The sequence below is a fragment of the Phaenicophaeus curvirostris genome, chromosome 11 (genome assembly GCF_032191515.1).
Source record: "Phaenicophaeus curvirostris isolate KB17595 chromosome 11, BPBGC_Pcur_1.0, whole genome shotgun sequence".
Taxonomy (NCBI): domain Eukaryota; kingdom Metazoa; phylum Chordata; class Aves; order Cuculiformes; family Cuculidae; genus Phaenicophaeus; species Phaenicophaeus curvirostris.
The window spans coordinates 10388554-10407061 of record NC_091402.1 but is presented as its reverse complement, the minus strand read 5'-3'; the positions used below and the strand labels follow the sequence as shown (position 1 = coordinate 10407061).

General features: G+C 38.6%; 1 protein-coding gene across 2 annotated transcripts in view; it reads left to right on the top strand.

Moving 5' to 3' along the window:
• The window catches only part of PDZRN3 (PDZ domain containing ring finger 3), a 140443-nt gene that overhangs the window by 103562 nt on the left and 18373 nt on the right, over nucleotides 1-18508 (top strand). The window contains exon 1 of one of the 2 annotated variants that reach the window (XM_069865424.1): nucleotides 3096-3403. The exons of the other annotated variant lie outside the window; for it this stretch is intronic. Coding sequence (XP_069721525.1) covers nucleotides 3335-3403 — 69 coding nt within the window. The 5' untranslated portion in view covers nucleotides 3096-3334. Of the gene's footprint in view, nucleotides 1-3095; nucleotides 3404-18508 lie in introns of those variants that run through there. 2 annotated transcript variants of the gene reach the window in all.

Sequence of the window (18508 nt, the reverse complement as noted above, 5' to 3'; positions counted from 1 at the left end):
ATCTGTGCCACACTGGTGAGACCACACGTGACACACTGTTAACACAAATGACAGATCCCGTAACAAGCTGCCTTGTCTGGACAAACCAAAGGAGGCAGTTTACCTCCAGCATATACAGCAAGCATTGACAAGGGTTCCTGTAAAATGCCAGTTTTTGCAGTGTACATATGTTACAAAGCAGGTGTAACATCCAGCCCATCCTGGACAGCTCAGGTGGCTCTTTCTGGCTTTCTGGGTCCAGCAGAGGAGCACTAAGAAGGTCTCTTTGTTCTTAATATCAGTCCTGAAACCTCACAAAGAGCAATTAGAAATGGAACTGCAGTGCTGGGGTCTCGTCAGCCCTTCTGGGATAACCCACCAACCTCATTCATCATGGAAGAAACCTCAGAGCAACTTTTTACTCTGAGTAGGTAACTGAAAGAGCTTAAAAGCTGATCAGATTTAGCAGATTTCACAGGGACAATGCAAATCATCCCCGTGCCAAACTTCACATTTCTGTTTCAAATTATGTTGAGACTAAAACTGTCTCAGAGAAAACATATCCGTAATTTCTGAACATGGGCAAACAATGTATTTTTTTCTGTAATCTCACTCTTTGAAATGCCTAAACTTTGGCTGAAGTGTAACATTGAAAGCAAAAATCAGCCTTGGACAATACTCAGAACACAAGTTTACAGCCCAAATATTTAAAGTTTGGCAGAGTACCATAAAAACTAGTCTGTATTGACCTGAGGCAGTGCTACCATCTCCGCCTGTGAGATGGATAGAGAAATATGAATTAGATTTCAGTAATGGAAAACATCTCCGTTGAGATAAGCACTGGCCTGACTGTCAGGCCAGCTTATTTACCAGAGCAACAGCGCAACAAAGCCAACTGCACCGTAAAGCCACACTGTTTGCTGCTGAGCAACATGCTTAGGCTTTGTTAGTTGAAGAATCTGAAACATCACATTTATGGGATCCATCCAGTCTTACATCAAAAGAACAGTTTTCTGATGGCCTGACTCTGCTGGCCTGATTTATGGATTATCTTTTGGAATCAGCTGAAACATTATCTCATGTAGTCTATCATGTTCCTATACAAAAATAACAAACAGGTACATTTTCATTAAAACTGCATATTAAATATTCCACCTGTTTCTGTTTTATTTCTCATCAGATCCAGCTGCGTGCTATTTCTAAAAACATTTCTGACTGAATCCAGCCACCTGAACTGAACTACAATACTTAAATAGCAACTAGCATTTAAGAAGAAACCTAATTGCATTGGGAAATAAAATCAGAGGCTTTTTGAAAGTTTTACCTTAAGTTGCTAAATCAAATTACAGAACCCAAAGTTATTTAATCAAAGCCATAAACTATTTTTATCATTTCACTAGGGTCTTTTTCTTCTTAATTCAGTTATCATCATCATCTTTTCTGCTTTTAAGGAACACTAGTTCCATTATGAAAGGTCTTACCAGTTGTTTGAGATCTACATCCACAGCTGCCATCCAGCTTTGGATAAGCCCATAGTATGTTGTTGAATAGAAGCATGTCTAACCAGGAATCTCCTGAATCGCTCTTTGGCTTAGAGGAACAGCAGCCAGATCCAGGCTACCTCTGTCTTGCTCTAACTCTCTACCACCATCATGACAGTAATATCCTTGACACAGACAGTCACAGCACAGGGGTGCAGCCCCTGTCTTCCTTCAGATGTAGGGATTTGAAGAGGCCTCCTTTCTTTCTTCTCCTGTAGGCAGGTAGATTTTGGTAGCAAAACATAGTCTGAGTCAAGGCTTCTTGTCACTGTCTCCGCTTACTAAAGTTTAGTACTAAAACATATGGACAACATGAACTGCATTTCAGTAACTGACCATTTTAATGTGAACTGTGTGTCAGTACAATTGTAGCAACAGCTGGATATCCTACAAGATCCCTACAGCAAGATCCCTATGTACAGAGTTTGAACAGAAAATCTGCAGATGATCCTTGCACAACATTCCCATTGTCATCCACCAAAACTGGCTGAGCCAATAGTCAGAAACCAGTCAGCCAGCCACAGCACAAGAGCCAGGCCCTCTGCCATGCAACCCCTGTAACAGAATTATACTTGTGGTCTCATTCACAGATATTTAGTCTTCTCTTCTTTATAGCAGAATAAATTGAAATAAGGATTATAAAAACACACACTTGCTGAATGCTTAAACAATTGGAAAAAACCTGGTCAGTCAAAACTCATAACACAAGGTAGTATTTCCTACAGACTAGGAATTATACATAAAGCTTAGGATTTATGAGTACTTCTCTAGTTCACTGAGCAGTTCACTGAGGTGTTATCCTTTACACCTACGGCACAGATTCAATGGGGATCTCGAGTACTGAAGAGTCATAAATGCCATACTTATTGTAGATACTTTTTTAAATTACTAAAGTTTATATTTTTAATAAAACAATAATATGAGCCTGCTGTTTACTCTTCAATTACAATGAGAGTCAGTAGCATGGACATTTTCAGTTGGTATAAATATCAATCTAAACTCGATCTATAAATATTAATCCAAAGCACTCTTTTTTTTTTCTAAATCCACATACATTCACATATATCTCTCTTGCTCTGTAGCCAGGTCCTAAGGCTGCACGTATGCTTTCAGAAACAGAGGTGGCCTTTCTGTGCTGTGTTTGTTCAATGCCTGGTTCAGTCATCTCCTGCTATAAAACTGAGGCTCTCAGATGCCATCATGGTATGAGAGGAAAATAAATGCTACAAAACATGTTCAACTTTGCCACAGCCGCTGCAGAGTTTTGTACCATTACATTCATTTCATTGTGACTTACATTTAAACTGTACTTCTAGCCTGCTTAAATATGTTTAGAATTATCCTGAGGGACCATAGTAAAATGTAGTCATGTTTATTTGTAATTGCTACAAAATGGTTTACAAAATTGTTAGTGTCTTTTATTATGCCTGCTACTGAAGCACTCGCCTGTTAATTAGAGAAATTTCAGCTGTCATAGCTAGCAATTATAGCTTCTGTATCACTGTCTGTTATGAATAGTCAATGAGAGCTGATTAATATGCATGAGTAGCAGTATATAGCGTGTGCATTGGAGCAGCGTGCCGCAGCCAGAGCGGCGCGGCAGAGGAGGGCTGTGTACTGCCAGGGAAGGAGGGAGAGCACGAGAGGGAAGAGCAGGGCTGCTCTGCAGCACCCTGTGCCATACCTCTGTGAACTGCTTCAGTCCAGCCGGCTCGCCTAGGGGTTTCAGGGATATCTGCATGCATGCTTGTCATCAGAGATTTTTGTGGCTGCTCTGGTGAATAAGGAAGATTATTTCTGCCACTTACTTAAACATGGGATGCAGTTTGTGCACTCTACAGAAGCAAGAAGAGCAGTACAAGTTACTGTATGAAGTTTGTCAGGTAAAGAATTAGATTTCATTTCTAAAAGCAAATGCTCTCTTTTAGACTTGTGACCACTGTTGGTGACAGAGAAAAGGAAATACCAAAAACTGCTGATACAGGTGAAAATTAAAGGGGAATTGCCTTATTTGATATGTGTATGATAATGATTCTGCTTTTATGCTGTACCTTTCCATTCACAATTGCAGAATACCAAAGACTTAAATGCATGCTATTATACATTAAACTTTTTCAAAACTTTACATCACAGAATAGGACTCTGCTGTTACTTTCTCCAGTATGTATTGGGTAATATTTCTTGGCAAGGATCATGGCTTGGTCACACACTGTTTGACCAAGTTAGGAAGGACGAAGAAGGAAGGTTTTCTATCTGTTTACAAGTACATACAGACACTTCTTGCTGTGCAATGCATTCACTCAGTACTCAATGTGGTCTCTAAGTGCCTGTTCTACCCATATAAGTTTATGTCCAGTTGTAGTTTTTCATCATCTGCATGTAGAAATGCCAGCTGACAAATTGCTAAAATTGACAGCAGATCAAAACTACTGCTCTACAAACCTTTATGTGTCAAATTATTCATAGTAAGCATGTGATAAGTTTTTTTTAAATGTGAGAACACACTAACATCTATTACAAAGATGTTCTTTCCTGTGTTTCTGGGGTTTTTTTCTGCATTATCTTCCTTTCTGAAATTTCTTATGCGGTCACACCTGAAGTACTATTTGGAATGAAATAAGTGTGATGGAAGGATGCAAAGCAGTGGCCAGGTGTTGAGGGATGCATTCCTACTGATCACCTTTAAAATAATCCTAGGCAGACAGCTTATGGTTAAACGTGAAGTGGGTTGTCTGTACAAACACTCCAGATAAACAGAAACTACTCATATCCCTCAGGCTGTACTTTGCTGTTGCAAAGGCAGCTTAGAATCAGTGACAATTACACAGGGTGTCGGGCTGGCTGACATTTCCCAGCACTGTCATGTTGTGCGCTTGCCGGCAGAGGGAATTGCTCAGCGGTTCACAGGAGGGAAAGAAATCCCGTGGTCCTCACTGCGTTACCACCTGCATCTGCTCCCAGATACTGATGTCACTGACAACAAAGTGAATAAAATATGGGATTTGTATGTTATGCTAGTAGGGAAGTGATTAAATTTTAAACACATGGTTTTGATCTAATTCTTGCTCACTCACCCAAAGGACACTGACACTTCATGGACAAAAAAAAACTTGTGAAAGCAAATAGGAAGACGTGTTTACTGTCATTTCTATTTATAATACCTCACTTCCACTTGCTAAGCTGCTATGCATGCAATGATAGGAAGAATTTTAGAGAATGGTAATCAGATTTCTCGGGGTTTTTTTCTGTACTGAGAACTAGTTTCAGATGCTGCCTGCAACAGCAGACATGGTGCCAGGTATTGTTTGTGTGAATCCTCTCTTCAGATCAAGCAGTGGCTGTGATAACAGTTACTCATCCCCCAAGGTCACCAAGTTTTCATGCAGTCTGGCTTTGAGGACTATCAATGAAACACATTCAGAAGTGCAACAACCAGAACAAACTGAGACAGCAACAAATGATAAATATTTTGATTGCTTAGGAGGCTTGCATATATTTTTGTTGAGAGATGAAGGTGCAGAGAATCTTTGCAAGTTGCTGACATCTCCCAACACATGCAGGACTACCTTCTTTATTTAAAGTATGTCCTCAGAATCAGTCACAGGAACAGTCCCACTGATATCTGAGATGACCAGACTATCTGGCGGTGGCTGCAGGTGCAGATATCTGGCAGCAATTTGGATTTAGAAATCAACCTGCAAAGTGCTGCAGCCTTGCTTCAGCAACGTGTAGAACACAGTCACAGCACCTGTGATTGACTTTAAGAGTGGATGTCCTCCGGGGAAACACAGTTGAAATACCCTCAGCTTCCACAGAAGTGAAAGGTGCATGTAATCCTATAAAACAGGGATTTCTAACATAGTAAAACCTGAATTATTTAGAACGATAATCCCTGATTATTCCAGACTATCAATTGTCCTGCAAAATTATTTTAGCAGGATACTACTTTGATTTCTCTGCTTCACAAGATAGGTGGGAGGGAATTCTGTAGCTTACAGAGTACATCCAGATAATTAAATGTCACTGTAACTATAAAAATGCATCCTCACGTAACCTACACATAAAAGCAATCACTTAAAATTTAACGGTCAGGGAAATGAAGAATTATTTTTATTTAAAGTAACAGCATATAAAAGACGAAAGTTTCAAAATATGCTAGCAGTCACAAATGCCTCTTACAGTGGTTTTATTTTGTGTTATCCATGTGACACTAATATCATGTGATAAGATGACATTGCCACTTCTGAGAAAACTAAACAAAGCTTTTTCATACAGTCTGAGTTAGACAAAACTTGTATAATGTTTTAAGAAATATTGAGCATTGTTACAAATAAATCCCTTTAGCATTATTTTTTTAAAACTTCATGACTCTGAGATGTAGGAATTCAGGAAACACTTGCAAGAATTAATAATAGTACATAACTGCACTTTCTCTATTAGGCCAAGGGCTTTAGTGTGGCTGGGAAATTAATGCTTCAATAAATTACAATTCCAGAAGGTCCAGTACATCTGACTCCGTAAGTCCTCATAACAGAGAGCACAAAGAGGATCAAATATACCAGGGCTCAGGCTTTATCCCTTCCTCATCCATAGATAATTCAAAGAGATCCTCTTCATTAAGGGCTTTGGCACATTGCCTACAATTTCTTTTTGGGCCACTGTGAGCTTAATGATGCAGAACAATGGTCTTCCCTCTTGTTGAACACATACCTTATTGTACCTTTAATCACATCATAAAAACCAAATTAAGACACCTCGTCATTAAAGTCTATTGTAGCTGTGCATATCAATGCTTTGTATTACAAACACAAAGGGGACTGTGGCAGCTTGAAATCTGGATGCAGAACAGCATCACCAATGATAAGTGTGCTTGTGGCAGCGATGTCATGTATATAATATCTTAGATGTATCCTGAGGTTTACTTCCTAGTTGCATGCAGCATAAGAAATGAAGTAATTATATGCTATTAGATTTTGGGTTTATAGTTAAATGGAAATTTTCTTAAGAAGATTTTTAGGGTGAAAATGGAGAGAGAAGGGAGAAGAAAAAAAAGCAGGAAATTGGGAAGGTGGTTTAGACCAGTTTTCTCAATGTCATCAGCTCCTACGCAAGCAACAACAGAAATAAGGACTTTTGCCTTTGTAGGAAAATTCCTCGGGGACCAAAAAGTAATCTTCATTGAAGGAAACTTCAAGAAGAATGAGTCATCTGAGAGAGCTTTTGAGTTTGTAAAATAAAATAAGAAAAGGCTAGGATAGCAATTTAAGAAACTTTTTCAGTTTCACTCTAAACACATGTTTACACAAAGTTTGGGAGGTGACCACACGCTCTGCAATCATTTCCTAAATGGATATCTAATTTCTAAAGATAAGAACACAAAGCTTTAAGTCACAGACGAGGCCAAACTGGATAGGCAATGCTCAAAGCTCTTCCCTGGGATTCAGGATGATGGCATTCATCCAGTTCTCGTGGTGGGAAGATATCATTAAAGCAACCCATCAAAACTGGCACTTCCAGCTGAGAAATCATGCAATAAGTGAGTATGGAGACTAACCCCTTCCTCCAGGCTGTCCCTCCAGAATAAGGGTAGAAATGCTGGCAGGAAACAAGCTCACATTGCCACTGCCCTTGCCTCAGACGATCCAAGGTCAGAAGATTTCTGTCTCTGATTGTTGAGTTGGCACCTTTCACAAATACTAAAGTTCATATATAAATAAACAGTTGATGTAATGACCTTTAAGTAACTTGAAAGTTCCATTCACATGCCCTTGGCCTGGAATGTCCCTGAGAAAAGTGAAAATGATGGTGTTGGTAAAAACAAGTGTGGGCGAGCTGGATTTGTCCTTCAAACAGGACCAAGACATGATGCAGCCAAGGTTGTATATAAGCATCAAGGTCAGCATATAAATTTCTGTGCTAATGAGAAGACATTAGTGATGAGGAACTAACTGACATATTACATTGGCAACTTAGCAGTATCACTTGCGATGCCACTATTCCTTCAGAACAAACATACAAACCAGCTGCACTAAGTTGATCACCAGCACAGTTCCCTTCGCCATTAGAATTCTATTCACGTGTTTAGACTTGCAAAAATTAGACTAAAGTAATCAGTCATTAAGAATCCCTGATTCAAGGGAACAGTCTAACTAGACTGAAACCTACTGAGCAATGATGTAATCCTAAATCAGGGCCCAAGTGAAGCTTGCCAAAATAAATATAAAGGTCAAAATATTTTTCTAATCAAAACAGTAAGATTTGGGAAACAAAAATGATTGCCTTCGTGCATATGCTTTTCACACCCTCAGATTTAATTGGGCAGCTAGAGAATTAGTTGGTCTACATTTCAGTAGTTTTCTATGTTAAGACCAAGAGGGTTATGCCAATTATAGTAAACTTGTCTACTTGAAATACATTGTAAGGCTTCAGATGCTCTGTATGTACATGGTCTGCGCTACAGCTGAAATTAAGAATAATGTTGAAGTTATGTTCTGTCACTTCGCTACCATTAAACTTGACCTCAATAACAGTTATGAACCTATCACACTTCAAAGTGGGCATGTGTTTGCTTAAACAAGACGTTAATTCCATGTGCTTTGCTCTAGACAGGGTTTTCTACTGCTGAATTAGTTCAGCTGTAGAAAAACTCCGCTTGACAGACTGGAGACTCATAATCTTCAGAAAACTGCCCTTTAATGATTGTGGCGCCTGTCTGTGGCTCAGAAGTCCCCTTTCTTAATTAGACATTTACCAGAAACGGGCAATTGAAATTTTCCTCTTCACTTGATGATGAATAATGCAATGCCTCTGTTAGGATTTCTGTATTGCATGTTAGAGGAATATTTTGGTCATTAAAGGAACATAAGGAAGATATGATATGAAATAAACAAAATGCTTAATGGTCACGTGTGATACAAATAGGTAATTTGGCCTACTGCATAACTGAAATATTTTACTGCTTCCTCATTTCCTAAAGTCACAGTGCTTTTCTTCTTTAAGTGAGCAGATAAAATGCTTAACCACAGCATAGCTATATTTGGATTTTTTAAAAATGATAAATGATTGAAAAGATGAGTTTTGTAATGCTTCACACTTATACATCTGTTTAATGCTATAAAGCAGGTGGCAAGAAGTCACAAGGGAGAAGACACTAGGGACAATCGCTCCATGCTTTACTGTCACACGTCAGACATGGGCTGGGGAAAAAGAAACATATGGAGTAATGAAAAAGTGCCGATTTAATAAATGTGTTTTGTTGCATTCATTAATAATGAAACAGCAGGTCAGGCTTCACTTTCACTAGGACAGGACAATTCTGCATTTATACATACACTGGGATTGTTCCTTTCAGAGACTCAATGGGTAAAAGTAAGCAGATCCAGCCAGTAGCCAGTGAAGGATTTGACAGGAGGGTGGCAGAATAAGTAACAAAGTATACATAAACTTTAAACAAGACTACAATATTCACTACTTTAAACAGTGACTATTGAAGGAAGCCTCCCTATTAACACAGTGTATCTTCAGGCAAAAAGCTGGAGGCCACCATCCAAAAGAAAAGTAGTAAGCATCGTGGCAGGGTTTTCTTACTACTGTTAATCCAGTGAAAATTCTGGATGTGGACATGATCTAGGTGATTGGACACACTGCTCACTGCCACAAGAACTAGATGCTTCATTTCATTTCTAATTGCTGAAATTTATTCTGGCTTTACAGTGAGACACCAGCTTAGCTGCATTCAGTAGAATCCCATTTCTCAAATGCTACCATCAGACTCCTTGGAACACTTGAGAGATGAAATGCTTCAAGGAAAGAATGATTGTACAGTCAGACTACAGCCTTATTTGGGTTATGCATTTTCATGGATTGTGTGCATGGATTGTGTGTATTAGCTCCTACAGCATCATTTTAGAGAAAGTGAACATTCATATTTTGAAAGATCACAACTAATAAGAAAGCTTCTCTAAACGTGGCAGAGCTGCTTGTAGAGTAACAGAAGCTCTTGTACCTGACCTGTCAGTGTCCTTGTAACTGCCATCAATTTTAGCCAAAAAAAAAGTAAAAGGAAGGTGGTTTTATCAATAACATGCTATGAGAATTCTAGGCCATAGTCAAGGAGCATGAACTGGAAGGGTAGAGTGAGGTGATGGTGGGACTTAGAGTTATACAACAACTTCTGAGGTTTGTTCTTCAGCTGAAAACACTGCTCACTTTCTGGAAGCAGACAGCCCAACGTTAGAAAGCCTACTCTGCAGATACCGAGTAGCTACTGAAGGAGCAGGCCCTGTTATTAACAAACCCTCTTGGACCTGTCACTGCTGCTGGGTTCCCAGATAGCAGCACTGGGCATTTTGTCCATCTTTTCTTGGCAGCAACTTCAATAATCCTCTTCAACATAGATATCTTCAGAGCTATCCACAACTGCGCTTTCCCCATCTTAAATCACTGAGACATTTGTGTAGGTGAGTGAGAAAATGGGCTCAGAAACTACAAATGATGAGCAACTGTGCAGGAATGGGAATGTTGGGAATTGGAGTGGTCTTAAACATGGTGTCTTGGAGACTGGCGTTCAGGTTTCAGTTGCAGTGTGCTTTCACGTGAACTCGGGTAGATCACTACCTTGTTTTGTGTTTCATCTTCCCATCTATGCAATACTCCTTCTGTCTTTCTGCTTGGAGCAGGCTCTGCAGAGGAGGTTCAGTCTTTTGTTCTGTGTTTGCATTTTCTAGTACGCTACTAAAATAATATCTGTATTATTATTATGCCTAGTCTGTACACCAACTTGTACTACTATGTTTAATTGAGGTATGGTGTAAATATTGCTAGACTGTGAGCTATTTGAGTTGCAAGCACTGAAGAGTCACAGCAGGGGAAAAGTCTCTCCAACTCTGCCTTACTCTCACAGCATTCTCCAAGCACCCTCTGTGTGACACTGTTGGAGAAAGGAAGCTGGTCTACAGGGACATTTGGCCTGATTCAGTACAAGGATTTGCTTCTTACATCACTCCCAACTTAGCTTAAATCCATGTAAGAATTACACCTTCAACTAAACAGATTAATCTTTTTATGCTATTTAATATCATTGTGTATGATACTTGTCATCCCACAAGATAAATGCCACCTCATCAGTTTGGCAGCACCTCTGTTGACTGCAATTACGTTGTCCTAGAATGATACACCTCACTGATGTCCTGAGTTGTGATACAGAGGAATGGAGCTTGAGAACCCAACCAAAAGCAGGCACATTTTAGCATGCTATGTACAGTATCGGTGCTGTAATGCTATTACGTAAATGTGCTAATTACTAGCAGAATAAAAAATCCTTTATTTCAAGGCTCTTTCTCCCAAGATTTTTCATTTGGAAATTAATGGTTTAGAGAACAAACGTATTCTGTACTCTTAAATAAAGAATTTTTCTTTCCTCTTGACTATTTTGTCATGGATGGCTCACAAGACAGAAGGGAAATGCACACACATGGAAACAGTCTATTACTAAACAATATAATTCTGTTTTTTTTGAAAAAGAGAGAGACTGTCCATATGAGGGAAATAAAAGAGGGATTAGATGGAGCTGTGAGAAGAATTAACCTGTATTTTGAACCTTCTTTCGCCAATTCCTGAGGAAAAGGGGGTTTAGAAAATAGGCTTTTTGCTGCTCTAGCTTTTATAAAAATCTTTAAAGTTCTCCTACTTTTTCTTAATATGCAGACTTCTTCAGAACTTGCTAAAGAAGTGAATCAGACCATAAAGAGTGTTTTAAATGGAGCACAGACGGCTGTAGTCTAACAGAACTAGCATTTTTATAGTGCACTTCCCAAGGATTTGCATGAATTTCTACACAGAAAAGCTGCTTACTCATTCTTAAGCAAAAAAGTTTTTTCTCTGTGACATTTGTGAAGCACAGAAGAACAAACAAGCTGCACAACGCATGCAAATGTTTACTATTCATGACATTAAATCCATCTGAATCAGTCTAACTTGATGGATGGAAAAATAATTTTCTTTTGCTGAACCTTTTCTGGTTTCTGTTGTATACCACCAACTTCCAGCAAACAATGTTACACACTATTTAAGCACAAATAAAATACAAAGTCATTATAACTACACACAGCAAACTCTTACGTGTATGCCCAAAGATTTTCTGGCTTTCTCAGTCCTTCAGTTAACTATTACTGCCAATGTCTGCGGTTACTTCATTTATACTCTTGCAAATAATGTTTGCACAGGATTGAATTCAGAAAGCCTTATATTCATTGAGTGTCTTGCCTCATTCTCTCCTGCAAACCTCTTTGGATCAGGTCCCTGTCTTGTTGCCTTGTATCGCCTCTCCAGGGCTGCAGGGCTCCCAGGGAGTTATATCCCCTTCTGACTGCAAATGGGAAACTGGGAATTGGCTCCAGGAACATCTTTCTTGTGTAAATAACCTAGGTGTGTCAATTTTGTTATCACAGTAAAAGAGAAAGAACAAATACTGTTTTTTCCACAGGCATTGGATCAGAGGGAAAAGAAAATAAGAACTGCTGGTAACCAGGAGGAAATTTTGTCTATGTAAACAAGTGGCATATTTTGATACACCTGAAAGCCCCAGTTTACATCTGCCATCAACAAAGTGACAGTTCATTAATCTTCTCTACCCACCCAGAAAAATAAAATGTGTGGATAGCTTACCTTGCTAAATAATTAAACGACGGCTACTGATAAAATGACATTTATGTAATAGCACAACTGTGTACTCTTATCAAAATACCTTCCTCATACTTGATACATAAACAAAAACATGTTTTCTAGTAACACAGTACAATTCTGTCATCTCAGTCATGGCCTCAACTCCTGTTGATGTGCACAGAGGGATCAGCCTTGTCCTCACAGCAAGGAGTCCAGAGAGCTCCCAGCCTCCAGACCTCAGGGAGGTTTGGACTGAAAATAGCATCTAAAGAGTAGCAGTTGGCTAAGAATTGTTGAAGGATACCAAACCTCTCAGTGGAATAATTGTTAGTATGTACGGTATGGAACAACCTGAGAAAATGTGTCTTCGTAGAAAGTATTTCACTGTGATATATATCCAGAATTAACAGAGGGAGGAGATTTCGATAGGACGGATGCCAAATGCCTCGCACAGCTCTGACAGAGAGAGAAGTTGTTGTATATCTAATACCTTACACACTTGCAGCACCGTAAAAAAATATGGAAAACCACGTCTTAGCTAGGTAGTACAAATTCTTCACTTCTATAAAGACATGAGTGTTCTTCCTGTTTTTCTTCTTTGTTGATTTGCCCATCATGGATTCGCTCTTCCTCCCTCTCTAGTGGCCATGTGTCCTATACTCTAAAACATATCTGCATCCACCATTAGATGATGCAGGTTCATAATACATTGCAGCTGACAAGCTACTTAATAAATAGTTACCAAAGCAAGAGACACTACAAAAAGACTCCAGAATTCCTTTGGGTCTTACCACGGCTACAACCAGCAAGATCCTACTGCCCGTTTTTACTCTTTTATCTCCAAGGTAGCACTCAAACTTTTCCAGCCTTGTTCATAGCTCCTTGAAGTTTGACTTTAAAGAACAGACACACTGTATTTGTTCCTTTCACATCTTCTGACTCTCATGGCCTGTTCTTCAGCAGCTTTACCTGATGTTTGGGGTTCAGCAGTGCAGTTTATCTGCTGCTACCATTTTCAGCCAGATACAGCCATCTTTCTTTTTTTCCTTTCTATTAATTCTTGTTTATTTTTCTGTTATTGAAAATAGAAATTAATAATAGGTCTGTGATTGAAATGAGAGTTTAAGATATAATTTCTGTTTATTTGTTTGGTGGGACCCTCCATTTGGATTTGTGTCATGGCCTCTCCTGTTATACCTTGTTGCATCATAACTCTTTTTATCAATTACAAGTATACATTACATTTTTCCTTAATTGACCATGACAGCATTTTCCTTTCCACAGTCAAAGTTTGGCTGCCCCAATTTAATGCTCATAGCATGCTCAGCTTCATAACATCTTCCTTTGCTTTGTACTCATCTCTGTTTCAATCAGAGCCTGAACTAAGGCACTGCAAAGGAAAAACTGCCAGTGACTTTACTAAGCATCAAATCAAGCTCAAGTAACTATTTTATTTTCATTCCAAGTATTAAAAGAAAAATTCTAGGAGACACTGACATCCCAGACAGAATTGTGCCATGTTTATGTATAGATTTCTTGCTGCCTTTACAACATAGATGTTAGGCAGCGTGCTCTCTCCTGCTTTTTTGCAAAAGAACATAACGTGCAGTATATACTATAAATTACTAGACTATAACTTAAAATACTGTAAATGCTATTCTATTTCATAATCTTGATGCAATTTATATTTTAAAAAATCAAGCATCTTCTACTTGTTTACTCTATGGTCTTAATTATTGATCTGTCTCTCATGCAGTTGCTAAACCTACCGTCTGGCTCCACCCCAAATTTCATCAAGGCCCATTCAGTTCAGTTTGACTACATCCACTTCAGTCTAACTACAGCTTTCTCCATATTCAATATATTTCCAGTGCAAAGAAGGTCCAAAAGCAAAGCATTTCAACATTTCAGACAAGTTAATCTATCCATCTTTTTTTGCCATGAAAGATCCTATTGTCTTTGAAGTGTGTAAGTTTCTTAAGAAATTATACGTATTTGTAGGCTTTGTTAGTCTTGTGAAGCATCCATATGCATGAATTTTTTTTCTTCTGTGTTATTTCACATGTAACTATTTATAAGGAAGAATTTTGCTGAGTACAATTCAGCAGCATTAGGAATAGTCTAGGATTAAAAAGTCAGGGTTTTTTATAACAAAGCGAAAGGGTACAGATATATTCATTAGCTTTTAAGCACTGGGAATAATTGTTCATCAATTGTGACAAATTTTCCTGATAGAAATTAAACATCTCAATCAATATCATCTGTGTGTTGAAGTTTTGGAAGGGCTCAAGATTAATCACAAGTACTAATTCTACATGGATACCAGAAATCAGGCCATCCCAGTATGTTTTTCTTCTACATCTTTTTGTGCTACTAAAAGTAAAATTCTAATAACTGCTACTTTTCCTAGGGGAAAAAAAAATCAATTTATCTCTGTTATATATAAGCAGACTTGAGAATGACTAGTTTTCATTACCCAAATATTGTAACAATCCCATCCTCACATCCTTTCAATGGAAAAATGGTACCGCTGATGTGCTGGGATGAGAAATAGTTAAAAAAGAGTAAATACTATTCACTGCTCAGTATTTACTACATAACTTGGAAGTTATGGTCAGTTCTTAAGGGCTTAGGTTCAGACAGTGTCATTTCCCTGCTATAAATCACTTTAAAGCATATATTTGCATCATTGCATATTCTTCCATCATTCCCCATTCAGTATAAAAATGGTTAACAATGATAGCTCCGTGCAACCCATTAACTCTTATTTTGTTAACACAGCTCTCAATACATCTAGCAGCTCAGCCATCCACCACATTGGCCAAAACTGCCGACTCAAACAAACCTGCAGAGCTAAAAGGATTCCACCCAGCTTGAGTTCAGGAATCAGTCTCTTGTAAGAAATCCACAGACTGACTCCAAAACCATTCATCACATGAACAGCTACTGCCCAGAGAATTGTTTGCTTAGTATGATGTGGGTGCTGCCATATTTCATAGAATTATAAAGTTTTAAAGACAAAATCCCCAACTGTATTTTAGCAGTGCATTAAGAAGCCCATAACAACAATACAGTGAGTTATGATTTCATTTTACTATAATCATTGCCATCTCATCAAACCCATGATATAAAATTGTATACACATCAAATATAAATCCCCTTTTAGAGTTATTTATTTACTATGCTCTGCAGAATCCTAGCATTCAGAAATGTCCGAGTGGAGTTTACTGAATACAAAATACACAGGGAAATGCTCAGTTCTGACTCAGATCCAGCAATACTAGATGAAGGGTTGTAGCAAGGCAGCCCTGATGCCATTACTTACAGTACTCTTGGTATCCCTGCCCCCGGGTTTTCTCCAGTCCCTCTGTTGGGGCTATCCTTGTACCAAATGAAGCAGAACAAGATGAGCTCCTCAACAGTCTGATTCACTGTCTGTTATCTATAGTTAAGCCACTGATGAATAGTCATTTCTGAAACCCCACGTCTAGCAGTTCTGTTGTTGTTGCTGCCAGAGATGGGCTCCTCAGCACAAGTCTACAGCATGCTGAGACTCAGCCAAAGGCCAGCTGCTAGAAAGTTATGAACCTTTCTCAAGAAGGTCCCCTTTGCAGGAGGAGAGGTTTTAGATAACGAAAATTTAACTGGCTTTTCTCCCACATTCTAAGATCTGATCAGACATTCTTCTGCCTCGCTATGCAGCACTTCTCTTTTTTTTTTTCCTGCATTATCAGCCCATAGAAAATATAGTCAGGATACTACTTAGATATAATTCCCGTGGTGACAATTTATGATACAGTCTCACTGCCACCTGTTCTCTGCATGATATCAACCTGACTTTGAAGTTATGATTATTTATATAGCAATTACGTACAAAAGCACAAAGAGGATGCCAGTCCATGGATTTGCAGAAATAAAGTGTCCTAAGGAACCTCAACTAAAATGCAGACTTGTACTAAACTGTATCTAATCCAAATTCATTACAATAATGGGGAATAAACTGGAAAGCTGTCCTTTGCATGATTTTACCAGATTTAGCATAGAGATGTGGAAAGCAGCTCACAAGAGTTATTCTTAGAACATTTCTGAAAAACACTAGAATTGATGCAATTTTGATTCTTTTATTTTGAGTGCTTGTTGGAGTTAGTTGTACTAAAAAAAAAAAATAAGATGTACACAGTAAAGTGCACAAAGTTTAATTTGCAGCAAATAATAAAACTCAAACCATAATCAGCATTTCCTTTTTCCAGAGAAAACATTACACTGAACTTAATTTTACAGCTGTACAAATTGTTTTAAAGTAATCTGCTTAATTGGGTGAGTTAATGATATTTAATTTGACCAGGCCAAACTTTACATGTTACGCACTACTGTGAGCAATTGTGCATAGTACTAGTGCTTGTGTAATGTAAACATAACACTAACACCTTCCATTCCCAGCTGGCTTAGCAAAAAACCTGGTGTCATTGCCTTTCTAAGATAAACCAAAGATGACAGTGTAATAAGTGTTAGGTGCACAAGGTAATTCGGCAGGAATTTAGCCTTTTCAATCGATTCTGCACTTGAGTTAACCCTCTTTATCATCACTCAGCTTTTTGCTGTGGGCAATACTTTAAGTATGGTCTAAATTCAGTTAGTGTGTTGAGTAATGTTACTCATTCAGTTGTCCCACGTACTTTAATGGGACTAAACATGGAATAGTACAGTGTGAGCTACGTATAATCTGGTACAAGTAAAGATATGAGAATCTGGACATGAATTTTAGTTTTCAATGATATTCCAGAAGGTAACGTGGCAGAGTCACCACATTAGTGTACATTTCAAATGTGCAAAAATGATTAAATGACAAAGTAGCAGCCTCCCCTGATACCTGCAGCTAGACACAATTGCATCTATATCTGATCCAGGCAATTAATTATTTTATGCCTTTTACTCTTTCATGCACTACCATGCAGAAGGCAACAGTTTCTTTCCACTGTGCAACTTATTCCTCTGATTACAGATACAGTGATGTGATTTATCAACTAAATAGGTCTCTGACTGGAAAGAGTGCAATGTAAGGCATCGTTCATAAGGAAAATATATAAACAAATGTTGCTTCTTGATGAAAAGGACTGCTAGGACAGAGGCCCTCACTGTCAGTGCTAGTAGCATCTTCATATCTGAAATTGCACCTTATCTCTACATGTGAGCCAACGCTTGCCCCAGTCCAAAGAACGTGGTAACAATCACGTGATAGCATGATGCTTTAGGATCGTAATTTCACAAGGCAGCTTTCACTAACACAGTGCTCTGGGCAGCTTCTCTTTAATTGTTTCTTTTCATCTGTATTAAAGTGACAACAGTTTGCAGGCAAAAAGAGGATAAAACTTACTGGAGTTACTAGTGATTCCCACTATTTCTGTAACATAGTGTTTTGCATATGAGCCTATAGACATTTTGGAATTACAGATGTCTCAATAGAAAAGCCAAATTTCAAAATAAATCTCCATCTTGGGTTGGAAACAGCAGGAAGCGGGCACACATTCTGTCTTTCATCACAGTTGCCTTTTTTTTCAATTCATTGCACAATGTTCCTTGTGTTTATCACCCTTAAAATTACAATCAACGCTATCAGAGACAGACAGAAATATTAAAATTTCTCAGGAATCAAAACTCAAAGCGAGAATTACAAGTTTGCAGCTTTATAAAAATTTTGGCACATACAACCTCATTTCTTTCACAGCCCCTGGCTAAACTTAGATTCTTATGGAAGAATTCATTAGAAACCACGTCAGGAAGGAAGCTAGGCATGACTGAAATGCAAAGCCAGAGCGTGCTGGAAGTGCTCGAGACCTCTCTCTGGATCAGGAAGGACATCTCTGCTTGCCAGAGATTTGAAACTGTAAACCTTGTGCTAAAATGGAATGCCTCATCTTGGTTTTGCTGCTGTGAACAGGAGCTTCACTGCTGCTTTGAGGCAGAGGGATCTGTGTTCAAATTCTCGTCTTAGACTCAACACTTTCCACGGCCGGGCCTGTCTCATAGTGGTAGTTCTGGGTTGCGTTTCTCAGTCGTGTTTAGCAAAGCTGTTCTGTTTTGTGTAAGTATCCACTCACCCAAGAGGTGATGGCGGTGAGATCTAGTAACGTGAAACGGCCAAGCAGACAAAAAGGGATTTTGAAGAAACACCCATGATAGTTTTTTCCTTATTATTTCTATTGTCTATTCCTAAAATGCAAGGGGTTTATTGCAGTGAATGGGTACCACCTGAAAAATTGTTTACTGGGCACAGATATGTAGTTTTGTAATTTCAGCTGTCAATCCCAGTAGTTCAGTTCAGTAGC